This window comes from Copadichromis virginalis, linkage group LG2 (assembly GCF_057382275.1).
Source record: "Copadichromis virginalis isolate Kocher_CV1m ecotype Utaka linkage group LG2, C_Virginalis_male_GT1.1, whole genome shotgun sequence".
In the NCBI taxonomy this organism is placed as follows: domain Eukaryota; kingdom Metazoa; phylum Chordata; class Actinopteri; order Cichliformes; family Cichlidae; genus Copadichromis; species Copadichromis virginalis.
The window spans coordinates 9,461,895-9,489,287 of record NC_140619.1 but is presented as its reverse complement, the minus strand read 5'-3'; the positions used below and the strand labels follow the sequence as shown (position 1 = coordinate 9,489,287).

Here is a 27,393-nt window from a genome sequence, read left to right as displayed (position 1 = left end):
CTACAAGCCCATTATCATCAATGGAGCTCCAGTGGAGAGGGTGCAGTCCTTCAAGTATCTCGGTGTCCACATCTCCTCAGACCTGACATGGGCTGCCCACATTCAGGTCCAGACCAAAAAGGCTAGGCAGCGCCTGTATCACCTACGACAACTGAGGAAGTTCAGGGTCTCTCCAAAGATCCTCAGGATTTTCTATACAGGTGCTGTGGAGAGCATCCTCACACAGAACATCACATCCTGGTTTGAGAACAGCTGTGTGAAGGACCAAACAGCTCTTCAGAGAGTGATCCGTACAGCAGAGCGATGCTACAGGATTGCTCTCCCCTCGCTTCAGGACACCTACAACAGGAGATGCCGGACTAGAGCAGCGCAGATACTGAAGGACCCGTCCCATCCTGGCATCCGGGCAAGGACAGAGAGACTCAAGAGGAGCTTCTATCCCCAAGCCCCCCCCCCCAAACACACACACGCCCTCTCACCCCCCCCCCCCCCCCCCCACACACACACACACACACGCCCTCTCACATCATCCATAAGTGACTGAGACAGGACTCTCTTCTAGACACTCTAAACCCACTGGCGCAATGTACATTTCGAATTCCTTTAATTTTAAATATTGTCTATTTTGTAAAATGTTCAGATTGTCTATTCTTATTTAATTCACTTAATGTACAGAATTCACCTGCTTGCTACATGCTGCTGCTGCACATTCACTTAATGTATATATTATATATAATGTTCTTCCTCCCCCCTTTTGCACAAGTCGAGGAACGTGTCAGGTTTCATTTCACTGTTTGTTATACTTGTATAACTATGCATGTGACGAATAAAGAACCTTGAACATTCTTGTAGTTCATTTCCTCCATGGCGGTCGGGTTTTATTTTGAAGGTGCTAGGCGGAAGTGTGTTGTGACTATTGAGGCTTTACTCCGGTGAGTTTTGTCCGGCGGCTGCTGCTCCGTGAGGAGCAGATGCTGCTGAGTGAAGGCAGAGGACAAGACAGGGAGTCCCGGACCGAGCAACTGACTGCTAGCCACACAGGTGAGATCACTTCGCTTCTCTCCTCCTGTCCCCCTCTTTCATGTTCTCCCCTCTGCTTCTGCTCTTTAATCCGGTTTAACTGCGGACTTGGTTTAAACGCTTCACCTTTTTTTTTCTCAGGGGGAAAGGGAAAAGTTCGCTTTAGGTTCTCGGACTGAATAAAAAGCATAGAAGAGGCTCCAAAATAAACTCCAAAGAACAAAAAGTGAGACAGTAAAGAGGAGGACATCGGGGTGTGAACCCGGTTTACGTCAAACTCTTTAAAAAACAGAATAAACTCTTGCTTTCAAAGTGCATTTTAATACATTTAGCGGGGGTTATTTGGATTTTTAATAAAGTTTTAAAGCGAGTTGTGAAACAGAATGTGCAGTTTGTGATCGTACCGCTGGGGACGCTGCAGCAGCCGTAGTTGAGGTTTTATGAATCAAACTCCTAAAGCGGTATCGAACTGCAGATCAAAGCTTTTGACATGTTTTATCTGCCCGGAAATGTTTATTCCTGAACCTCCACATGTGAGTGTGTGTGAAATGTTCATATTTACTCAGCTTTTTTTTTTTTACGCCACACAGCCTCCTTCACAGTCCCAGGGGAGTAAAATCTGATGAGCTGAAACCAGCAGCAGAATCTGCTTTTAGAAAGTCTGTGAAGAGAAGCTCAGTTTTTATGTGTTGTAGATGATGCCAAGTCAGGCTGCAGTATTGTCATATTTCCTCAGTGCGTGTGTGTCACGCTGTCTATTAGAACCCACAGACATTAAATCCTCAGTCTGGGAGTGTTATCACTGATGATTGGATTCGAATCATTTCCCTTAATCAGTAACTGCATTGATTTGTTCAGACTTTGACGATGACAGTGTGGCGTTTTAGAGGTGAAATGTGGAGTTGCAGATTTACCTGATCGAGCTTTATCGATAAAGTTTTCTATAGATGAAGCAGCTGTTGTGCCGTAGGCCGTTTCTGACCTTCTGATTTAATCATGGGCACACCACAAGAAACAAGTGTGTGTGTGTGTGTGTGTTAGAGGCGGAGCTGCAGCTCATTGATCAGTGTGAGTAAAGGTGTGTGTGTGTCCATGTGGTCTCCTTCCTTTTTGCCCAATCACATTGATCAGTCAGGCCAGTGCTGATTAAACTCTCCACTGCTGCTTAAACTACTTTCAGATCAGTGAAAACTTTATTTAAAACCACGGGCGGCTCAGACTATTCTCGACTTTGCTCAAAGATTAAGGCAGATTAGTTGTAACTTTCAAAACTAAAGACTACGCCCAGGATAAGTAACGCTAAGTCTTATTTCAGAGACGTGCCTGAGGAGCTGCCCCGATGGCAAAGGACGGAAGAAACTTAAACAACACAGCTGATAATTTGCACGGCACAAAAGAAAGAGAAGAAATCGAGCTCAGCAGTTTAGATTAAAGACGTGATCCTAACATACAGGTGACAGGCATGAATATAAATGCCAGCGGTGATAGGAGAAGATCAGTTCCAGCTTAAACGCTCAGCACTCATCACTTCTTAAGCATGCACTGCAGCTCTTCACATGTGTTTGCTCAGATCAGATTAATCATGCCTGAAAGCTGCAGCTCCCAGTTGACGTCCAGCTGATCCCTGCGGTGATGCAGCAGGTAGATGTCCAGAGAGCGTACATCGATTCGTTTTAGACTCCATCTTTAGTGCCTGCTTTGTGATGAGACAAGACGCAACGAAAAACTCCCTTTTCAGGCTTGGGTAGGGGCATCCATCTGCTGCGACCGGTTGGCGGTGAGGGGAGGAAGACAGGATAAAGACACACTAGAGCCAGAGGTGAATAATAACTAAAATTCCTTCAAAAGGATCTTCCTCGAAATATAATTCAAATAAAAAAATTTAAAGATGAAGAAAAGTCATTGTCGGGGTTTCTGCTGGATGGATTCTGGGCGTTTTTGACTGTAAGGGTTATTACCCATTAAAACAGACTGTGAGAGTCACCTAGTCCCTAATTCCTGGTCCCCTTCTTAGGGTCCTGTTCTGTTACCATGTCCTGAATCTCATTAACACCACAAGTAACACCTGAGCTGCCTAAACCCGGCGACAGGACGCATGATGACCTCTCACACCACCCAGACTTTAAACCCGAGACCTGCAGGTTAAAGAGCGACACCTGTGGCTCACTCTCAGGTTATTGTAGCGCACGTGTAAAACCAGCTCGCTTTCTTATTTTCTTATCAAGTTTTACTGTTTCTGCATCCGAGAGTCTGCAGGGTGACATGAAGTTTGTTATCAGACGGTGAGGGTGGGGCTCGGCGTGGACATCCTTAGGCTCTGCAGCTCTCGGTGTCCACACCAGTATGTGGGAGCTGAATGATTAAAATCAATACAAAATAAAATACAGAACTAGAGAGCATTGCATCTGCGTGTTGCCCTACATTGTGCGTGTTCTGCTTTTTTGTAAAGAAAACCACCAGTGGCCCACGAGAAGTTCTCAGAAACAGGGGCTGACGTCACATGGGTGAATATTGCTGACTGGAGCTTTAGTTGACATCTCTTATTTATTGAAATGTCTGACCTTAAACACCGCATATCGTATCTAAGTGCGTATTCATGCCGCAGTAAAGGAAGAGATAAAGCTTTTGTTTCAAGCTTTATGGTGTAGATTTTCACGTGCACTTTGAGGCGTTTGAGTGCTTACACGCTGGATTTAAATCACAGGTGCTCAGATTGTTATTAGCGTGCAGGAGTGTTTTGCTTGGTTCAGACTTTCAGACCAATTGCAGTTACGGCAAAAAACTCGCAAAGAGAAACAAAATCACTTGGCATGTGTTTGAAGATGCAGAAACATATTTATTTGCAGCTTCTCGGTATTAGACCTTCCTTGAGTTCTCTACCTTTTCTGCTAATTAGTGTGTGGGAGGCTGTTTGCAGATCCAGACCTGAAAAAAAGTCAAAATACGAGGAAGGGATCAAGTTTTTACTGAATGATGGTTTGATGTTATACAAAGTGGGATAAAGTAACGCCTACAGGCAGGCAACAAGATGGATGTGCTCTCTGTTTAATAAAGTCATAATAGAAGGCAGTAGTCATCACGGTTCAAAACGAGACCCAGCCCATGCAGGTGATGATGGCAGGGTGGAGGTATGCGAGGTGAAGTTGTTTTTGTGCTGTTGCATGATTACAAACTCAAGCTAAAGCAAACCAGAGTGCATGAAACCAAAACGTGAACCTTAGTTTGGAGTTTGTGGTGTGAGAGACCCTCAGGTGTGTATTTTTAAATCCTGAACGTTGGATTCATAGCCAGAAGTGACCGAATCTGGATGAGAGGGTGGAGTAAACCCGGGAGGAAAACAAGAGAGCTGAGAGGGTAAAAAAGGAGATTTTCTTAGATTCACCTACGCTATAAATAATTCTAAGGAGATGAAATCCTGACTCCAGAAGGATACCTGGATCTGAAACGGGTTGCGATGTTCTCCTGAGATCATCCAGGAGACGCCCACAGTTCTGATTTCAGTTTGATGTGTTTGTAAAGATGTGACGGCAGATGTGCAGTTTGCTCCAAAGGTTCCTGGGTCAGGATTCGATCACCTTAAAAAAATACACATGTCAGGTCTCTGATTAAAATCCTCAGATAATTTAAAAATGTTTGATGAGATTTTAATTTGTGTTTAACTTTGTGAAATATTTCCTGTTTTATTTCCAAATGCTCTCGCTAAGAATGAAGAGGGAACCCTGTGAGGATGACTCTGATGGGAAACACTGGGACAGTTGCTGACTGTGTTTCAGCTGATAACTTGGACTGAGATCAGCAGCTTCAGTATCTGATGTGACCTTTGACCCCTGCACCTTTGAGCTCAGTGTTGTTTTGTGCTTTAATGCAGAGCGAGCAGCTGCTGACGATTATTCAGGCGGAGCAGGAATGTCTGTCACTACACAGCTGGGTCTGCTGCTGTGGAAGAACTTCACCTACAGACGACGACAGACGGTCAGTCGCACACACACGCACACACATCAGGGCTTAGCCTGTCAACCTTTACATCACTTTTCATTCATCAGGGTGTCATTTGGTCCATAAAAAGTATTTTTAAAGGTTTTTGTTTTTCAGTTTCTGCATTATTCAGTCAATCACTTGGTCCATAAATAACCTTTAGACCCTTAAAATCTTAAATGTTGGACTGAACGAAATATATTGCTAGACAAAACAGTCGATTAGGCTGCTTTTATGAGCCTTTACCTTCCTGTCCTTAAAGAAACTGCACCTTCTGCTCTGACATGTTGGATTTATTAATCAGTCATGTGGTTCCTGAAACAGCCGATATCTTTAGCTGAAGGAAAAAGTGTTTGTGGGATTTTTACAGATGGTTACAGAAGAAAAGTCTAAAAGCGTGGAATAAATGCCATGTTGTTTGTATATGTTATCAGTGTGTGCCTGTCCTTGGAGAAAGAACTACTTGTATAGCAATTTAGATTAAATGTTATTTAGCTGATCAGTTTCTGGATAAATCAATCGCTTGATTGTTTGATAACATGTCTGATAACAGAGAGAAACATTTTTTTAATGATGCTTTTATGCAAAGCATCATGTGAGGAGCTGGAAATACAAAAAATACTTTTATTTTCTACATTTTTATGTTTGCAAACTGAGATGAAGCTGACTTTAACTGGTTCAGTTTGTGTTACCTGGATAGACCACCTGTTTGACTTGTTTTATGTTTGACCACAGAAACAAAGCGGTCAGTGTGATGGGGGTTTAAGGTCACCTCTCTGGAGTTATGTGGGGTTTTTTTGTTTTTTGGGGGGGATTTTCACTCGACCCTGATCAGTAACCTGGTTTGGGCTCCGTGCTCTGCTGCTGATCGATCAGTGACTTTTCATTAATTATGAATAACTTCTGATAATAAACACGTGAAGCTTAAAAGGAGCCAATCAGGAGGCTTTTAGACCGCATGCACGCACTCTTTTTGTGTTTCTCTAATGGTTTCCCGTTTCTAGCTGGATTACGTGTCAAAGTGTGTGTCTGTGTGTGTTTCAGCTCCAGCTCCTGGCGGAAATCGTCTGGCCCCTCTTCATCTTCTTCATCCTCATCTCTGTGCGGCTGAACTACCCTCCCTACGAGCAGCATGAGTGTGAGTTGAAAACCTTTATTTAAACGCTAATCAAACGGCGCTCTGGTTCAGAGCCTGAGCCGATCGATCCATTGAGGCAACGGCTGCCCCAGTTTCACAAAGTTTCAAGAGATGAAGAGTGATGTCGGAGAGCATCCTCATCCAATCAGCCTGCAGCATCGTGTCTGTTTGATCTGGGAGACAAATCTTGGTGTGACGCGAAGTTTATGCTTGTCATGGTTGACCCAGCACACGGAGCTTCGGGCTAAAAATGATGATGTCATAAACATGGTGGTGACAACATCAGGCGGTGTTTGACGTATGTTGGACGTCATCTACGTTGACTTCGTTTTTCAGCTACGAAAGTGATTTTCTTTGCACAAAAAATGAGCACAGCTTCTGCTAGAAACACTGTCAAACCAAAACAGAACTGGACCAGCACCAGTCAGGTGGTGCAAATACGCGCTGGAGGTGAGAGACATGAACACAAAGGTTCAAATCTAGAACGTTCCTGCTGTGAGGTGCAGCACCATTATATAAATCACACAATAGGCGTGTTTCTGACCCCAGCATCATCATGGAGGGGGGATAGAACTACCTTAATTTGTGCACCCTGACCCCGTCTCCTCCTCCGGCGTGGCAGTGAGGGTGTCAGTTATTGGTGGTCACACAGGGGGCGATCAGGCTGTAGGCACATACATTCCAGCCCAGTCCAGCTGGAGTCCTGTTTTCAGGTGTTCCTGGAGGGTCCAGGGGCGGCCAGATGAGTGCTGGAATATCTTGTGCTGGTTATCATCTCTCTTCAGACCCTTGCACCTTTAGGAACATCTGATATCAGTTTCACACTGATTGATTTCTCATTACCCGAGGTTATTGATTGACAGTGGTCCTGGAAGCAGGAGGAAGTGCAGTATTGCTTACTGCTGCAGGATTTCAAATTAAAGCTTCATGTGCTAAATGAATCTCCCCGTGTTGTTTATCACGAGGAGCTTGTTTTTTATTGCTCTTTATCGCTCATTATCAGACGTCGTGAAGGCCACAGTGATCCATCGACAATCAAAAAGCCTGAAAGGAAATATGACGAAGGACATGGAGAAGTTGGAGAGAAGAAGCTGACTCAGACAGGAAGTTATGGTGATCTCACAGAGAGAGAAAGCAGGAAAACATTTTCCAGGTTACTTCCACATGGAAACGATCTCAAGTTTGAATCAAAGGTGTTCGAAGCTGGACTGAACTGCAGATGGAAATTGGTCTTTTTTAAGTTTTCTGTTATGTGTAGATTCAACACCGATTCATCTCTTGAGTTTGGCGAATTTTTATGTTTGAGTGATTCATTTGTTAATGCTAAATGGTTAAAAATGGTCAGGTATAAGAACTGGACTGAAAATGAGTGAAAAAGCAGCAAATGTCCAGAGAAAAACTGGATTTTGCTCCTTGAAAGCAAAATATGAAGACGTGAAGCGGTGACTCAGTAGCGAAGGTCCACTTTAAACCTATAGCGAATGGTTGTGTGATGCGAGGCCTTTTCGCCCGGCGAGCGCTGTGAAAATGAAGAAAAACTGAACATCTGCTGGTAACTCCATTTATTAGTCACATGTCAGCAACTTAATTATGTTTCCACCCATCTGTTTGTTCATTTACTTTGAGCATTGACTGACACGTCCGCTCAGCGAAAGCTGACGTCACCCGACGTCTGTAGCTGGGGTGGCTGTAGCTCAGGTGGCAGAGCAGGTCAGCCACTAATCAGAAGGTTGGTGGTTCGATCCCAGGCTGCATCCTGGCTGCATGCCAAATATCCTTGGGCAAGAAACTAACCCCATGTTTGCCTACTGGTGGTGGTCAGAGGGCCCGGTGGCGCCAGTGTCCGGCAGCCTCGCCTCTGTCAGGGCAGGGCAGCTGTGGCTACAATGTAGCTTGCCATCGCCAGTGTGTGAATATGTGTGTGAATGGGTGAATGACTGAATGTAGTGTAAAGCGCTTTGGGGTCCTATGGACTAGAAAAGCGCTATACAAATGCAGGCCATTTACCATAACAGTCCAGACCTCAAAAACACAGACTTCACGATTGATCAGTTCACGTTCTTCCCATCAACTGATCGGTAAACTCTTCCACCGCTGCAGACGATATTGTGCAGCCAACAGTCATATTTTAACCTGGATGAACCCTGTGAGATATAAAGTCACGATCTGGGACGACCCCAACCCCAAACTGTTTTACAGCAGTTCCGGAAAAAAAAGAAGACTTCCTGTCGTGTGTTTTCATGCTGAGACTTTGAAGGAAAAAAAGTAATTTTTCTCATTTGTTGAGCAGTTCAGTTGAAAAACAAAGGAAGAACAGCCTAAAATTGTTTAAGAGAAATTAGTGGAATCAGTGGAAATATACCAGTGTTTTTCCACACTGCTGTCCTTAGAGACCTATTGTTATTCCACCCCCGTGAAATCTTTACCGTAAAGGCATTCAAGCAACTTGTCCAGATCAAGAAATGCTTTTAAGTGTTAACTTTTTACTATTAAATCTGGCATCACTGCACCGGGAATATCTGTGATTTTACTGGGAATTTGTCACAGTTAATAACAGCAATTTGCTGTAATTGACTCTTCAGCCGTCTTTTCATCTCGCTCTGTTGAAGCTCAGGAAATCTTTCCTTAAAACGACGCAGTTAAACTTTTAAAATGTAACACATGTCGGCATAAACCGACTCAAATAGGGTGTAAAATGCCAAAGTTTAAAATGACTGAGGGGATCTTGAGATAATCTGGTGTCAGCGGCTGAAGATGAAGAATCAGAAGCTTCAGGCTATACTTTTTTACTGGATGAATGAAACCTGCCTCACAGGAAACAAAAGGAAACGCTTTCATTCCTCACCGATTATCTCAGAGGAGGAGCGCCTCTCTGCCTCACTCGGGCCAAACGTCAACATCAGGAGATGAAGATGGAGCAGGAAGCTGCTCGTCTTCCTCTTTCCCCGTGAAAGCAGAAGCTCTGGGCACTCGAAGTACTTTCACTTCTCGTGCTGTGTGAGAATAGTTGTGCAGTGCTTCACGCAGCATGTGAGCTGCAGGGACGTGTTGAAACTCGCCACGCTGGATCAGAGACGAGCTGGAGCCCGCTCGATCCTTTAATATCCAGTTTTACACACCAGCATAGCTTTGAACATGTTCATGGAGACGAATTTATAACGGTTAATCCCTCTGCGTGGGCACTTTGGGTCAACACCGCGTGCTAAACGTGCTGTACAAATTAATGTGACTTGACGTGACACGACAGCTCCGCTGCACACAGTTCAAACTTTTCTGTTTGTTTTTGTGGCATATATTCAGAGCTGCTGAGCTGCTTTCAGCTGTAGATCCCACTTTTCTTTCAGGCGATTGTCCACCATGCCGGCCAAAAACATCAGAAGTATAATGGATGTGATTGAGTCAACAGGGTAAAATTACTTTTTAAGATTAATTTCTAAAGAGAATGTGGCTGTTGACATCACCTTTAACGAGTCTGAATCAGTCATGTGAGGGCAGTCTCCTTCATCTGTGGCTTCTTTTTAAGGTTTTTCCACATTATTCACTTCAGTTGACTCTGTTTACAGCATCTAAAAAAAGTTTAGATGCTGTTTAAAATCTAAAGCGTAAAACCAAAGTGTGGATGTTTCATCCTAAAGCAACTCGTCAAGTGTTGAAATTTGATTGTCTTTTTAAAAAATATCAGCTCTTTCTCAAATTCAGTTGTTAACACGCTTGAGTGAAGTTGTTACGGGAGAACGTTTCCCACTGAGGTGCATCACATCTGTACACCAACGTGTTACTCCAAAACCTCTGACCTTTCAGGGGTGTACTTGAATGCATCGCCAAGTCTCACAGGTGATTTAAGAGTTAAGGCGTGGTTGAAAAACTCACCTGCTGCACTGTGACCAGATAAAGAAGCGCTTTGGGAAGAACATATTTCAACTGTGCTCCTGAGCAAATAAGATAAGATACCTTTATTAGTCCCACGAGTGGGAAATTTCATGTTAAGGCTGCCGATCTAGTGCACGCAATAGCGGCGCCATCATACCCCCCGACCATACATACATGACACAAAAACATCACATGGGGAAGACAGGTCAGAGGAGTATGCACAACACGAGGAAAGATAAGGAGAAAAAAATAACTCCCCCAGACTGAGCTCCAACAGGGAGATCAGTTTGAGAACAGAAAAAAAACACCTCTGCACATAAGAGCACATGAAAAAACTCTTAATACACCAAAGAAACACATGACAAGCAACAGGGATGGGTAAAGGGTGAGAGACAGCCAGTGTAGACAGTGCATCCGGCCTGCAGCATAAGCGCTGGTCTCCTTGATCCACCGTCGGCATCGGAAGGGAATAAGCGTCGAAGGTGTTTGGAGGGGGAGGGGGGATGAGTGTACATCTGCATGTGTGTGTGTGTGTGTGTGTGTGTGTGTGTGTGTGTGTATATGTCCAAATGAGTTTATTTTACCAACTTCCAGCAAGCTCTGAACACCTCAGGGGCCACGATAAGTGAAATTACTAAATAAAGCAGCCAGCTGACTGAGGTGTAACCACACTGGAATATAACTGCAAAGAAAACAACGTGATTATGTGGATGGTGTGACGCAGTTATCACAGCAGAGTCAGGCCACAGTGCGTAGATCCACATGTTTGAGTTGGCAGCACGAAACAGAAGTTCTGTTTCATAACAAGTCACAGACAAGAGAGTCTCCACCTGCTGCTGGGACAGGTGGAGGACTGAAGGATATCCCTTTAGTCTGTCTGTGCCTAGACTAGCGCCATCTTTAGAGTATAACTATTTTCATTACAGTGTGTAAAAGGCTGTTTATGGCTATGATTCAGACGTCACTGAATAGCGAGCTAGCGTAGGTTACCAACCATAACACCCACATAACCTCAGCTTTCTTTCTTCCTCTAGTTTTTTCTTTTTCAGCCCCAGTGGGAAAAATCTTGATCTGACCTGTCTGTGTGTATGAACATGACTTCTCTGTCACGGGCAGCAGACATGATGAAAGTGATAAGTTTATTAAAATATTTGCCTAAACCCGCATGTTTATGTTTACCTGCCTGTTTTTGAGGATTGTTGGCAGACCGCTGCTGGTGTGGGGAAATCATGGTGCACAAGTGGACCCAATTGCAGTAATGTAAATTGCACGAGTCTGCATATGGACCTGCTTACAATGTAAATCTGAACCTGACAAACACCAGGAGGGAGGTCCGAGCGGGTGGAGCTTTTGCTCGAGCTATTAATTGATTAAGCAGCACACAGTTCATCATTTGCTCTGTGGCACTCGTGGCTCAAGAGTTGGGAGTTCGCCTTGTAATCGGAAGGTTGCAGGTTCGAGCCCTGGCTTGGACCGTCTTGGTCGTTGTGTCTTTGGGCAAGACTCTTCACACAGGTGGTGGTCAGAGGCCCCGGTGGTGCCAGTGTCCGGCAGCCTCGTGGCTACAATGTAGCTTGCCATCACCAGTGTGTGAATGTGTGTGTGGATGACTGGATGTGTAAAGCGTTTTGGGGTCCTTAGGGACTAGTAAAGCGCTATACAAATACAGGCCATTTATTAACATGTTTTATGATCATTATCAGTTCACAGATTTAAGCTGCAGTGTGTCTTTTACACCCAGTTTAACAAGTCAAGCTCTGGTGTTTTGGTCTGGAGCCTGTGGGAGTTTTTCACCCCTGAGCTCATCCTGAAGCTGTTGTTCCACCTGTGTGGCCCTCACTCTGCTGTCGAGTGAAGTGAATCTGCGCCTCTCCTTTATCTTATCTGTGTTTTGATTAAAAAGAGGCCAGTTGGCAGTCTTAAAGGTTCCCTGATATCAGCGCCTTCTCTGTGCGTACAGCTGACACGGTGAAGCTCAATGAGAGAAAGGGGATAAAGGTCTTTGCTCTCAAAGTGAACCCGCTCGTGCCTCTGCCCTCGGCTTCAACCTGCAGCGGGTGCCGCTGATGCTCGACTGAGGGCGACAATAAACCAATTGCAGCTTATCTGACACCTCTGAGTCCAGGTGAACGTGGGAACACTTTGTTCCATCAGAGCAGGAAGATAAAGAAACACCCTGAACATCTTTCAGATTAAATCTGACCGCAGCACACAGGCAAAACCACATCTATGGCTTTAAAACCTGCATATCTTACATTGGGAAACACAGGGGCTTTATTCTCTTCATGTTACAGTGCAGAGGTGAGAGGGCGCCTAAAAATGTGCACTATATCTCCTGTGAGCCTGTTTGGAGCTGGTCACAGCTTTCCTGTCATTTTTACTGCAAGATCTTCCGACTTTCTTGTGACTTCCTGTTTTCATTTCCTGTCTGCAGGTCATTTTCCAAACAAGGCGATGCCATCAGCCGGCACGCTGCCCTGGCTTCAGGGAATCCTCTGCAACGCCAACAACCCCTGCTTCAGACATCCGACACCGGGCGAGTCCCCGGGCATCGTCGGCAACTTCAACGACTCAATGTGAGTGGCCAAAAAAGAGGCTTTTATTCTGAAAAACTTCTCATCTTTATTAAACTGCTAAAGCGTGCTTGTGGTTTCATCTTTTACTAATCAGCAGACATTTTTAAGTAAAATGAATTTTATTCTGATAGTACCTCACATTCTTTCATTTCATTTTCATTACATTTACATATAGAGTGAAATCTCAGCTCAGTTCTTACATAAATGCCGTCTGTAGAGCTGAAACAGGCTGTCAGTGACTTTATTTCTGAAACTTTATTGATACACTTTAACTTTCCTCCTCTCACACATTAACAGACAAAACAGAATTTTAAGATTTCAGCTGCTTTTACCTCTAACCAACACCGGCAGGTCATCTGCTCTCAGTGTTTGTGTATAAGCTGACGCTTCAGCTGTTTTCATGGCCTAAACCCAAAATCAGTAAGGATTCATCATGACTGATTACATCACACACATCAGCCGATTTTGTGGTCGCTTTTTTCGCTACTAGTTTACACTCGGGAGCTGCTCGTTAAGCGGTACTGGAACAGTGACCTTCAAAGTAAAAGCTGCGGCCTTTTGAAATGTGTTGGTTTCACCAATAAGGAGTCGCTTTTACTATGAAGGCGAACATAGTTTTTTTTTCTGGTTTGTGTCGTATGTGTTTGACTTTCACCACCACTCTGTGGTTAGTGGGCGAGCGTTTGCAGACTAACCGGCATCTTTCATCCAACCTGTGGTGTACCGTGGGAATCTGCTGGTGACCAGATCGATCATAAAGAGGTTTCTTTGTGAGCCAATATCACCCAGAGGTCGCTGGAGGTTCGCTGGTCTCTAGGCCTGTGTGACTGAGGCCCCAAAGCTTTAATCTTATTGGTTGCTTATCAAATTCCTGCTACGTTTCCATTCTCCTAAGGAGCCAGAAGCTCAATAACTCTCAGATGTTGTGACACATAAACATCAACTACTTTTAAGACTTAAAGCTACGATATAAATTACTTATCTGAGCTTTTTCACTTTAATACTTCATGTTCCTTTACTTGTTTTAAAGTGACACTTAAACTTCCTGTAGAGTTTAATTTTGAACCTTTTTCCACTGTTTCACTTCACATATTTTAAATAGCACCATCTGCTGACACCTTCCTCCCTTTTCTGTCTGCAGACAGTCAGTGTAAGAAGGTTAGCTTTTGAACCTGTGGACTGAAGTAGTATCCTTACATATCTACTACTTTTATCTAGAACCTACCTTTGGCTGATCCCTTGTTCAGAAGGTGGTCACTTCAGCTGCAGATTGGATCTGTGATCAAACCGGGGGATCTTTTGCTTGTTAGGCGAATGTAAACCTTAAACTCTGGAGTTTAGTTAGTCACTGCTTCCATAATAACTAACACTTTAACTGTTTTGAGTGTCAACAGAAATGTCATTTTAACCTGTTTGTTGTTTTCACTGTAAGCTGGCATGTGCCGGGTCTTTCCCTCTGTGTTTGTATGCATGCTAAGAGCTTCTTTGTGGCTCACGTTTGATGTTTTACTTTTATTTTGCAGAATTTCTCGCCTTTTCTCGGACGCCAAGAAGATCCTCCTGTACAGTCAGAATGATAAAAACCTTGAGGGCTTCAAGGAGCTGGCTCAAGCCCTGCAGGTGCTGCAGTCCAGCCGCTCAGGTAGGACACGCAAAACGCAACCCTCACTGTGTGGGGATGAGCTCAGATCAGGGTTAGCGATGCAGTTTGACTTTGTTTGATTTCGCTAATCTGAGCATCAGTGTGGTTTGGAGTGATAACAGACATATCAGCCGTAATCACGTCATCACAAATAAGAAATACACAATGTAGATAAAAACTCAAAGCGTTTAAATGGCTAAAGTTCCAGCTACGAGGTGTATTTATAGACATGTTCTTGTTTTAATCTTAACAACCTGCACACGGCAACAAAGATTAAAAAAAGGACTTTGCCAGCTTTTGGATAAGAAAAGTAAAATCTTACTGTGTCAACATGACCATAGTAATAATATTCATTATTATCATTTTTAAACTGTATAACAGAACAAATGCAGAATTTAAAAGAAGTAGAACATTTTCTTTTAACAGCCAGCCGGTGCCTAAATGTGAAGGTTTTATCGCCATTCCTTTAACAGAGGAACCTAAAGGCCAAAATGCATGCACTTATTTTGAAAGGTAATGTTGTAAAAACACAGCAGAACCCTAAAACTGGTCACCTGGGCCCTGATTGGTGTTAAGAAGTTAAACTTACTGAGACTTCAGGCCAGATGAGAGCCTCGGAAACCAGCCACATAACACCCATCTTCCATATTTCTGTCAGAACAGTTCCTCGTGCAAAACAAGGAAGCTGGAGGCAAAGGTTTAAACATTTCTTGTGCTGATTTTATGGCAGCTATAGGACTTGGTCTTTTCAGACTTTTGAGACGCACCTGATGAATTCCTTAACCCCAGGTTACCATGTTAGAGGAGAAGATGGACTGAAATTATCACCTAATGCTGGCTACATTGGTTAGCAAGCTTCATCTATAGACTGTACAGTAGGACACAAACAGTTAACAGACAACTTGGACGCCGTATTCATACAATTAAGCTAACAGCAGCCATAATATTGGTTGGATAATTGTATAAAAATTAAAAAACTGCTGGAGCCTCGAGTGGACGTTAGAGGAACTGCAGCTTTTGAAACTGGAGCGTTAGCTTTTATTTTTTAGCCCCAGAGGTTAATGTTTGGAGAGAATGCCTTGACTAACCCTACAGTGTAATTCATAAACCTGTGAGTCATGACTGTCGGCAGGCTCTTTTTTTGAATGCCACCTTCGTCAATAAATCATCTCTGAGATCAGCTCGCTGAAGGAACCTAACAGCTAGCGAGTCTTTGCAGAACCTCTCAAAGGTCAGCAGGTTTTTAGGAGTCCTTTCTCTGCCGCAGGAGTTTTCAGGCTCGCTGAACAAAAAGAATTTCTCTCTTTTGTGCGTTAATTTGCAGCTTTGGCTCTCTGTGGGGGGCGTTTGTTTTCCCTACCTGCACCGACCTGCCGGCTCTCTTGCTTCTCCTCCCTGTTGATTGAGCATCAGCACGTTTCTGCTCTTTATTCCCTCTAATCTGATAATAAATGAAGCAGTTTTATTGGTCAGGAGGGCGATGGTGTGATGAGGGGGCGGCATGACACGCTGCAGCAGGTTTACCTGCTTACCTTCCAGGTGAGCTCACCTGGTTAGAGGGCAGCAACCAGGATTCAGCAGTTCTCAGGAAACTTCATAGCCCGAGGCCTTAGAAACAGATCTGCGAAAATGCAAATGTTTCTCTGCAGGAAAGCGACCTTTAACGGTTTGTTCAGCACCAATAAAACAGATTTTCATCTGACAGACAATTTTCATGTCAGTTTTAAATCTAAAGCAAGCATAGAAAGCTAATCAGCTAATTCTCAAGCTTCAAATGAGCCAAGACCTCCAACGTTCACATCGAGGCGTTAAGGCTAAAGACCGCACAACGAAACACACTGAAAGTTTTTCCTTTGTTTGTTTTTTTCTGGTGGTTTTTATAGTTTGTTTTGTCACTTTGTGTTGTTTTTGTTTGTCTGTGTTTGTGTCCTGGTTTTTGTCTCTTCATGGTTAATTCGTTGTCTTTTTGTCTGTTTTTGTCTCTTTTGTAGTTGCTTTTTGTCTCTGTATGATATTTTGTTTCTTTGTATCCAGTTTTTGCCTCTTACTGTTTGATTTCTTCCTCTTTGTGTTTTTTTTGTCTTTGTTTTTGTGGTGTTTTTATTTGTCTGTGGTTGTTTTTTGCCTCGTTATGCTGGGTTTGTTGTTTTGTTCTGTTGTTTTTGGTCTTATGTTTTGGTTTGGTTTGTTTTGTATGACATGGGGTTTTTTTTGTCTCTGGTTTATTTATTTGTAGGGTTTTTTTTGTCATTTTGTGTCCTGTCTTTGTCTCGTGTTGGTTTTCTTCTCTTTGTATTTGATTTTTGGCTGTTTATGTTGTTTTTGGCTCTCTGTAGTTGGTTTTTGTCTCTGTTTTGTTTTTATGGTTTTGTGTCTTATTGGTTTTTGTTTCTTTTTATCTTGTTTTTGCCTCTTCATGTTTGTGATTTGTGTCTGTTCGTGTTATTTTTTTTCTATGGTTCCATGGGTTATTTATTTGCCACTTTGTGTCCTTTTTTTATTTTTATGTGATTGTTTTTGTTTCTTTGTATTCAGTTATTGCATCTTTCTATTCAATTGTTCCCTCTTCGTGTTTGATTTTTTTCCACTTTGTGTTGTTTTCTCTCTGTTGTGGATTTTGTCTTTCGGTTGTCATCTGATCGCGAGCGGTCACTCCACACGCAGTTTTCTGATATTAACACAACTCTCTTCTGACTCTGCTGAGGGGGGTAGAAGGGTGGCAGCAGGAGCCGATTCTGATTGGCTGGCCCTGTGGCCCCTCCCCTGCAGGTGGACTGACAGGGTCAGCGTACATCGTGCATGTTCGCGACGCCCTGTCGTGTTGGGTTTTCTGCTGCTCGGCTCGGCGCCGTCCCGCAGAGCGTCACTGAGTTCAGATGTGTCCCTGCAGCTGTACAAACGTGTAATTCAGAGTGCCCTAATGGGGGTCCACATCAGACCTGAACCTGGATTTGGGTCGCTGCAATCATCTCACATAACCATTACTGTACAGTTTAGCAGCTGACTGTTAGTTCCTCTGTGGATTAAAACCCATCCGGCAAGCTTGAAGTCATGAAAGTGGAGGACTCTTTGAACATCTTTAGTTTCTGAAACACTATCAAAAAGTTCAAACATGATGAGCGGCAGACAAGAACCAGTTTTTTAATGTGGTACCGGAACGCGGTGGTGTGGTGGTATAATGATGGCGAGTTGTGATTGAAGCAGACGGGCTTCTCTGCTGGAAACTGCTTCTCATTTGACCAATCACATCACTGCGAGCTGCTGATGTCAGACAGCTGGACCTGTCCTCTGACCCATCACTAACACTAACTGTAGTAACACTCAGTCGGCTTTTTGTCCCCAAAGGGCCTCTATACCTCCGCTCATCTGAGCACAGATGAACACCACATGATTGTCGCCTTCGAGCTGAAACAGGAAAATTAATCATCGATTGATTTATTAGAGACAGATCAGAGAACATATGATACTTCCTCGGAAAAGACTCGCTTTTACGGCAGTCCTACCTGAACTTGATCTGTTCAGGGTTCCTCCTGCTCGAGCAGGAAGTGAAGCGAGTAGCTGATCTGGGCTGGCACTGAAATCAGATTGAGGCTGAGGAGTGACGGCTTCTGATTTTAAATAATTTCTTTCACAACAAAATCACATAAATCATAAATATGATCTCCGTATTTTAGCTGAACATGCTGAAGTCTGCAAACATGGAATGAAAAGTGGAAAATTTAAACAGATAAATGGTAGATCGTCCAGGCTTACAGAAGCTTGTAAACCATAAAGTTGTGCTACGTGAGATAAGCGCAAAGACAAAGTGCATTTAGTGAAAACAATAAGCTGTCACACAAAACTGGACTAAAAGAAAACGTAAAGAAAATTGTGTGGGCTGTCACAACCCAGCGTACTCCTAGTGTCAGTCCCAAGCCCAGATAAGTGGGAGGTTTGCGTCAGGAAGGGCATCAGGCGTAAAATCTGTGGGAAAGCAGATGTGCAGATCCATCCATGGCGACCTCTGGGGAAAATAAGGAAGCAGCCGGAAGTACCTGTACTGTCCGGTCCAAATATGGTCGTTTGTGACAAACCTGTAATAAAATATGAATATAAAAAAACCAACATGGCACGAGCCAAGTTACTAATGTTAAGTCACTTTGAGTGAGCTAAGGTAACAATTGTGTGACAGCACAATGGCTTTGTCCATGTTTTATAAAGTCTGTGAATAGAAGGGTACAAATATTAATTGGATGTATGAAAATACAGATCACATCTTGGAAAATAAGAAGTGAAACAGGAAAATGCAGCAGAAGAGGGATAAAAAGATATGCCTCAGTTTGATGCTCTCCTGCTGATAAACAGAGTGATGAAGGAGCCGATTAATAACGGTGACGTCGTTCTAAGCTGGAGGATAAAAGCTTCTGAGGAAGCTCGACGATGCTTTTATTGAATTTTAGGGTTTCTGATGGAAGCTGGCTGATGGATCAGCAGCCGCATTTTACCAGTTAGAGTGTTTCTTCATGGATGTCCATAAAGCTGCAAATAAAACCAATCGATCGATACATTTCTGTGGTTTGCTGATGTTCAGCAGGCTGGAGGCAGGAGGACAGCAACGACTGTAATCTTGGATGATCCGTCATCTTAAATCTCCATGTTTTGAAAGAGTGAAGCAACACAGGCAGAGAAGCTTCACACGTTAGCTTCCTGTTTGTTTCAAATGAATGACAAGAGAAGCTCCTCTCAGCCTTCGTTGCAGCTGCCTGTTCAAACCTGCAGAAGAAGAAGAAAGGCGCAGGGAGGGGTGGGCATGTATGCGTGCGGGGGCATCATGCAAAAGTGCATCCAGCTGCTGTGATGGAGCTGAGTGGAAAGTTTGACCTGCAGGCGTGTGTGAGCACGCAGGTCGAACGAAGAGCAGCGATGACGTAACAAAGACTGAACGTACAGCCCACTTGCAGCCGCTCGGGTACGGACGTGCCCCCGACAAGCCCAAATATGGTCCGAACGCCTCCTCAGGCCGCAGTTATAGCATCTGTACCTTCACTAAAATGATTTCAATCTGACTTTCAGATTCAAACTGACATCAGATTAAAATAGAAAATCCAACCACAGTAAACGGACCATTAACAATCACTCCAGCCGTCCAAATCCAAACACATAAAACCTCTCAATCGTCTGGGATTATTGGTAGTTCAAATATCTGTCAAAGGTTTTTATTGCTGTAGCAGTCGGCTCTGTTACCAACAGTCACACCTGTTTGTTTGTTTTTTTTATTTATTTTAATCTCAGATCTGTGTTTTTGTGCAATTGAATTTTTCTCATCGCAGCTTTTTGGGGTGTTTGAGGAATTTTGTTTTTCAGGGATTTCTCACAGTTTACTTACCAATGTCATAAGAACATAGAGGAATGTCTCTGTTTAATGGCCTGACTGTTACCTGTTAGTCTTTCTCCTGCACCAATCACGAGTCAGTGGTGTGTCACCTGAGAGGCCTGAGAGCTTGAATGAAACCAATGTTTTATCAGCCTGTCTCGTTCTCAGCTTGGACGGATTTTAGTCAAACCGAAAGCAGAGATGTCATTTTAAAAATGTGCTGGGGGAACTGCTTCACCCTCTCCTCTGTAAAAAATTACACAATTGCTTTGTGGCCACAAATACGTTCACATTTAAAAGACAAAACCCTCTGATTTACTGGAGGAGGAGAAGGAGGAGTCAGGTTTCTCTGACCTGCTCTGTTTTGTCTGTTTTTGTTTTTTCTCCCACAGGCTTCAAGTTGAAGCATTTCCTGCGAGACAATGAGACTCTGTCGAGTTTTCTGTTGAGGAACGCCTCCTTCCCCGAACACAGCGTCCAGCAGATCACGGAGGCCGACATAAACCTGCAGAAGGTGAGGAGGCATTCTGCACATGCTCAGTCTGTGAGCCCTACATGGATACGGGCAGCTGGAGGAATTTTACTCCAACTTTCATTCATGAGAAAACTAACAGTGTGGAGTAAAACCATCCACAATATACAAGGTAAAAAGTTGACAGATATCAGATGAAAGTCTGAAAATATAGGTAAAATTTAAAAAATATATAAAATGCAAAGAAACACAACACAGTATGGAGTAAAAGAAGAAGAAGAAAGTGTCAGACTAAATAAAATAAATAAATAAAAAAATATGCAATAAAAGCTGGAATATTGTGAACCGGTGTACAGAACACAAGAAAGAAAAATGCAAATATGAATTAAGTGGAGAGGTGGAATAACAATAAGGAGGAAAAGTTCGTGAATGATTAAACACTTGAAATAGAATTTGCTAACTTGCAGAAAATCTGCAGAGTATATGGAATAAAAGACTGAAATGTTGGAGTACATGTTACACAGTAAAACATGAAATAAACACAATGATTGAAACTAATTTCAGAATATTAAAGTCAGACTATATGAAGCGAAACCTGAAGATAAAGAAATCCCTCTTTGGCCTCTGTTTCTGTCTCAGGTCCTCCTCGGGGGGTTCGGGGTCCACCTGAGGGACATGTGTCCCAGGAAGGGGGGCAAGCAGAGCCTGGAGGAATTTGTGACGATCTCGGACAAACAGGTGTCGGCGATGGTTCAAGAAAAGATCTGCCAGGGTCTGCCCGCCTGGCTCAACCACGCCGAGGAGCACTTTCTGGACAACTTGGACTTCCTCAAACCCATCCGGGTAAATACGGCCCTGCTAATCCACTGATATGATTCATGTTTTGCTCATTTAAAGCAGGTTTTTCATCCAGAAACTTTTAGAAACTTTTTCTCCCAGTGTGAAACCACCTCCTGCAGCGTTTCAGCTTATCCTGTATGAACACATTTCAAATCGTGACTTGTCTTCTTTTCTGTTAAATACTTTCTCAGATATAATGATCCTTATAGATGTCAAACACTTGAACTGGCACACTGAGCACTTTTTAGCCCCGAGTTCTGCCTGCAGGTGTGTCTTTCAGGCTGCCTCTAACATACTTTAAATAACAAACTTGTCTGAAAACGTGAATTTTACACTGGAATAGTCCAAAGGCATTTTTTCCTCCCCCCCTCCGTTCAGGTGACACAGCAAAGGTGTGCTGGCGTGTCCTCAGCATATTAAATGTGTGTGTGTGGGAGGAGGCGTGCCTCGGCCTGTCCCAGCTCTTTACAGTCTCAGTTTTCGTAGCCCGGAGACCAGTTTTAAAGAGTTTGAAGGATTCAATGCAGCCATATGTCACAAGAGGCCTCAGCCTCTTTTGTGTGCAGAAATCTACGAGCACTTCGAGTGACTGCAAAGCTGAAACCGTGCGAGTTTCCACAGCAGCACAGAACGAAGTCCGTGAAAATCCAGCAGCCTCGTCTCAGAGAAGTCATAGGTGTTTAGCTAGTTATCAGTTATAGGAATCTTAAACAGAGTGAACTAGACTTAAAAGCCAGATTTTAGGGGAAAATCCCCCACACATGCCCATTATTGCCGTGCATTTATCTCCAGTTATGACACAGCAACTTTTAAAACTTGATTAAAAATCAGACAAATGACAACGTTCGGAGAAAAGTGGACAACACGAAAGCAAAGAAATGTTAGATACTCAGAGACAGAGGAGTGAAATCGTCACAAATATGAGCCAAAAATAAACAACAGCGAGCAGAGTTCAGGTGATCTGCTAGAAGTGCAGAACACCTAAAGAGTTCAGTTTGCTGGACGAGTGCTAAATCTGTCTGTTTACAGGGTCCAGAGAACGTTCGTATGATGACTTATGTCATCACTCAGTATCTTTCAACACTGCTAGGAAGGTCTCTGTCTCATCTGACTGTGAAACATGTAAAAATAAAAATAACTAAACTGAAGATATTATTTATTTCAGCCAAGGTTGAGCTGAAACTGAAAATGTCTCTTTGTCTTTCAGAGGGACGTCAGGGCTGACCCCGAGGCCGTCCAACAGGTCGCCAGGGCAACCGACAACCTGCTGGATAGTCTGGGTTCACTGGCAGTTGAGGTAAGTCATCAGCAGGAGCTCAGACCTTTATTAGTACGATTAATATCTCAGCAGCCGTGTTATTGGTTCACAGGTCCAGTTCAGACACTGAGGTTTAGCTTAGCATAAGCTAGCAGCTTAAACCACCTGTCAGTCAAAGAGGCCACTCCCCTTTCGTATCAGGCTCTGAAGGGGTTTATTTTTGCTTTAAATTGGCCTCTTTGGGGACTGGCTCACTGCTGGAGCCTCTGGTGGACATTAGAGGAACTGGAGCTTTAGCTTAACCTTTTATCCCTGATGGCTGATGCTTGATTCAGGCTGATGCAAAGATCATCAGTCAGTTTTTCTTTGTGTCTTTTCATCATGTGCTTTTAATGATGGTGTTTGTCTCACGAACAAAGATCTGGGCACAAAATATCACAGTCAGCTTTTTACTGGACATGCGCGTCACCCAATCGAGTCTTCCGGGCCACGTCAGCACCATCAGGGGCCACTGGGTTTACTTGGCAGCTCTGAGTGTCTCTGCGAGTCTTTGTGTCCAGATAAAAGCAGTTTCCCTGCAGCAGAGACAGACGAGTTCCCAGCTGAACAAAGACTCAAATGTCTCAGTGGGTTTTTACTTCACAGCCGCCTCAGGAGGAGAAAGCACGAGTCCGAACAAACAGCAAACACTCAGCGTCCGTCTACGTCCTGCTGAGACGCTGAAGACCGCAGATGGCTGCATGCAGCCTTTAGTGACCATGTTAGAGGTCACAGAGACACTGAGGGGGCTCTGAAAGCTGCATTGTGTGGCAGAAAGTGGTTTGCGACACATCTGCAGCTCTGCAGAGCCTCCAGCCTGGGATTACAGTGGGAATAGACTGGAAATAAAGTTTGAGTGGGAGACTGTGGTTGGCGTGAACAGTTTGATAACCAGAGTAAAGTTCAGTTAGACTTCCCCAGATTGTTGTTTTTTGCCCCGAGGTTATCACACACTTTAAAACACACAGTACACACAATCGCTCTGTGGGCTAAAGTGAAAACATGTGACAGTGTTTTTTTTTGGTTTGTGCAGGCGCTGAGTCAGGGACAGGATGAGTGTGATCCTGTGAAAAAGGGATTTAAGATGGGCATTATTGAACTGGCAATCCAGGAAATTACAACATTTAGTTTAAAAAACCCAAACAGCTAAATAACTTTAACAATCTTATCTCCTTCGTTCTGCTTTGTTCTCATGGTCAGAGAGGAAGTGTTTTTCCCAGCACTGCATTAAAAATCATGTGATGAAGAAAGAAGAGACACTCAGCTGTGATGGGACCATTAGAACAAAACCCATTTTACATTTTCTGTGAAAAACTCCCAGTTTAAAATAACTTTATTCAAACATCTGGAGCTCCATCTGTTTGATAGGATCCCAGTCATATGAAAAACACATACAGTGTCTCCCTGTCCACAGGTAAACACGTAGTTTACACGCCCACGCTGTCAAAACCTGACCTACTTTCAAGCGTCTCAGCTGTGAGGTTTAAAGGCGATATGTACGGGATCTGATGATACGGCGACAATAAAGTAGTCCTTGTTTTACTGCCTGGTTAATATATTTATTTGTTTAATCAGTTCATAAAAGAGTGCTTTGAACAATAACTTTACAGCTTTAACATGAATGGTAAAACATGCCTGTCTGAATTTCCCAGAGCCCAGGGGACACACTATAGAAGCACTGACAGCAAAGGCTGGGGACAGTAGAGAAACAATAAACATGCTGAGGACAAAAACGGGAAACCCAGCGTAGAAATACTGGAAACAAACTTTAGAGATACTCGACACATAGTACTCAAACTTTTGCAGATAATCCGGATAAATATTGAAGAGGTGGTGGGGACAAACTGAAGAAATACTGGGACAAAACTGTAGACATATTGAGGACATGTTTGGGACAATAACTACCCTTTTCCTCAGATTGGAGCTGCAGCAGTTTCACTTCTGCTGATGCCGCTGACCTAAAGTAACCTGCGGCTCTTCCTCTTTGAGGTCCCTTCCTCCTGAGGCAATAAAAATAATAACATCTGAAGCTCCCTTTACCTTTCCTCTATTGGTACTTTTTTAATGCTCATATTTAGATTCTGCCAGCAGGCACCAAAACTCCTGTGGTGTTCCAGTCAAATTAGAACCTTTTCATTTAGAAGAAACTCACATTGTTACAGAAGAATGTGTTCTTTCTGGTTCCTATTTTGTGACACACCTGGGGAACATCTGTGAGCTTAAAAGGACCTAATTACCAAAAACAGGTGAAATAGCAGAACTGGAAAGATTTTGAGTCAAACAAGCAAAAGTTGATGCTCAAATCTGTAAATCTGTTTGGTTTATTCTCCTTTAAATGAGATATTTTTAGAGACTGAGCAGACACATAAATCATGATGTGGTTTAAGGACCGAATGATTAATCTGTGAGCAGAAAACCAAACTGCTTAATGAGTTATCAGATATTTTGGTTACAACTGTGAGACTTTTAAAAGCTACTTCAAATTAAGCATGTGGACCTTAAACCTTGTTTTTTTTTTACATTAACTGGATCAGCTCTTTGCATCTGAACTTTTGCTTTGTTACATCACTTTTGTTATGATATGTATAAAATTAGTCTGAGCTTCAACAGGAAGCGCAGCCAGACACGAGTTTACTGTCAGCAGTTTTTAGCTAGGGGAGAGTTCAGCTTCATTCTGTGATCCATTTTTAGCATGTTCAGTTTTTAACCTTCGGCGAATGTCTATAATTCCTGAGTTCAGACTCTTTTTAAAGTTTATTTCATTTTTAATTACGCATTGTTTTCCACTTGAGCCTTAACTTTGATATTTTTCATTTATTACATGTTTATATATTTCAATTTATAATTTTTATGTAAATCTAGCGCTGGTTCATAACAACAGAGAGAGAACCCAAACATTGGGTCAGGGAGGAGCATCTGCCTTGACCTGAGGGGTGAAGGAAAAGAGAGGAGAGTGTAGATAGACAGGGCAAAACACAAGCTACAGTCAAGTGCAGACAAAATGTAACATTTTGAAGAGGGAAGTGGATGCTCAGTGCATGATGGGAAGTCTCCCATCTCCTTGAGCATATAGCAGCGTAAATTAAGGGAGGGTTCAGGGTTCGCGTGATCCAGCTTTGGCTATCAGTCCAGTCTCCCTCGACCAGTCTGACCAGTATCTTCTGTCTTGGGTCTACAGTTGGCCAGTATGAAGAGCTGGATCGATCTGAGGAATGAGATAGTCTTCCTGACGCAGAACGCCACGTCGTCGCCCAGCACCATGTACCAGGCCGTCTCCCGGATCGTGTGCGGTCACCCTGAAGGCGGCGGCCTGCAGATCAAATCCCTCAACTGGTACGAAGACAGCAACTACAAGGCTCTGTTCGGAAACTACAACAGCAGCGAGGACGAGACGGCGTCGCTCTATGACAACTCCTCCAGTGAGTCCTCGGGGTCATCCTCGGACCTTCCAACCCCAATGAAGCTTTTGTATTCAGTAGACAAACATTCAGCTAATACAGCCCATGTCAGAGAAACTAAACTCTTGCTATATAACAGCCTCCTGTGAACAGATATATGTCCGAGTCCAAGAATAAAAACACTGAGGTGGACATGAGCTATTATGTCCACTTCAAGTACTCTAGGTGCTTTTAAAGCCAGACTCTGATACTTCTGTATTTATTTTTCTTTGTGTTATCGTGATTCCTGAAACATGCCTGCTACATGTATGTGGTAACCTCCATCACGTGTGTGTCGTAGCTCCGTACTGTAACAGCCTGGTGAAGAACATGGACTCAAACCCCATGTCCAGGATGATCTGGCAGGCCCTGAAGCCCCTGCTGTTAGGGAAGCTCCTGTACACCCCCCACACGCCCGCCACGCAGAAGATCATCCACGAGGTATGATGTCACTTCCTGTGCAAAAGCTCCAGACTGCAACTGATTGGTCACCTTTAGCTAGTAACCCAGGGTAAAAAGACTCATGTCTGTGGTGTGTTTAGGTGAATCGGACCTTCCAGGAGCTCGGTGTGTTCAGGGAGCTGGGGGGGATGTGGGAGGAGATAAGGCCCAAAGTCTGGGACTTCATGGAGAACAGCGAGCAGATGAACGTGATCAGGGTAAGCAAGCTCCGCCCACCACCTCACGTGTTCTTCATCATCGATGTCTTTCTAACTCATCTGCTTTATTTTAGACAAAATGTTCTCATACCTTTTCTTTTTTCCTTTCTTCTTTCCTTCCTATCTTTCATTCAGACTCTGCTAAAGAACAACATCACCGCCAGAGTCTTCCGCGCTCAGCTTGCTGGCACGGACTGGACCGTAGAGGACATCTCCAACTTCCTGTCCAAGCAGGCAGATAACCAGCAGCCACCAGGCAGCTACCTCACCTGGAGGGATGTGTTCAACGAGACCGATCAGGCCATCATGAGCATCTCCCACTTCATGGAGGTCAGTATCCAAGCATGCAGGGAAACTGGCTGTAGTTGGTGTGCACAGATCACATGACCGGATCTGTGTCTGTCTGTATTTTAAGTGTGTGAACCTGGACAAACTGGAGCCGGTCTCCAACGAGGAGAGAATGGTGAACGTGTCCATGAAGCTACTGGAAGACAGGAAGTTCTGGGCAGGGATTGTGTTTCTGGATGTCCCTTCCAACGCCACAGAGCTACCTCCCAAACTCAACTACAAGATCAGAATGGACATTGACAACGTGGAGCGGACCAATAAGATCAAAGACGCGTAAGGAGCCACACACACAGGCAGATAAAAGTGTCCTGTTCCTCATTCCTAAATTCCAGAATTTACTCCAGTAAAGCCAGCACAAATAGTTTATAGGTGGGTTTGTGTACGGTCCGTGTGAGGACTCGCCTCTCAGTCAGCAACAGCCAGGACATCCCCGTAATGTAAAGCATTTAATTTCTACAGGTAAAAACTGTATCTGGCAACACTGTAGAGAAAGCATAAACAGTATGTGGGTGAAAGGTTATCTGATGCTCTGCAAACCAGAGTTTTAGGTTTGTTTTTTAAAATTAATTGGAGCAAATTTTAACACTTAACTTATAATAATTACATTTTTACAACAACAGTTTTTTTTAATGTACTTTTAAGTTACAGACCTTGCAATGCAAAATAATGCATTTGAGGTCTAAATTGACAAAGTCATGGCCTTGGCTCCTTTGCTTGAGCATTACCTTTCTTTCAGTCTTGTACTGTTGCTTCTGTAGCTCTTTAT

The 27,393-nt window shown here is 43.6% G+C and overlaps 1 protein-coding gene across 1 annotated transcript in view; it reads left to right on the top strand.

Annotated features, from left to right (window-relative positions):
* The first annotated feature begins 963 nt into the window (after positions 1-963).
* Positions 964-27,393, top strand: part of abca1b (ATP-binding cassette, sub-family A (ABC1), member 1B) — a 40,212-nt gene continuing 13,782 nt past the window's right edge. The window contains exons 1-13 of the mRNA XM_085470169.1: positions 964-1,041; positions 4,889-4,992; positions 6,040-6,133; positions 12,438-12,579; positions 14,103-14,221; positions 19,967-20,088; positions 20,686-20,889; positions 22,094-22,183; positions 25,362-25,602; positions 25,922-26,061; positions 26,163-26,279; positions 26,415-26,609; positions 26,695-26,900. Of these exons, the coding sequence (XP_085326295.1) occupies positions 972-1,041; positions 4,889-4,992; positions 6,040-6,133; positions 12,438-12,579; positions 14,103-14,221; positions 19,967-20,088; positions 20,686-20,889; positions 22,094-22,183; positions 25,362-25,602; positions 25,922-26,061; positions 26,163-26,279; positions 26,415-26,609; positions 26,695-26,900 (1,844 nt within the window). The 5' untranslated portion in view covers positions 964-971. The remainder of the gene's footprint in view (positions 1,042-4,888; positions 4,993-6,039; positions 6,134-12,437; positions 12,580-14,102; positions 14,222-19,966; positions 20,089-20,685; positions 20,890-22,093; positions 22,184-25,361; positions 25,603-25,921; positions 26,062-26,162; positions 26,280-26,414; positions 26,610-26,694; positions 26,901-27,393) is intronic.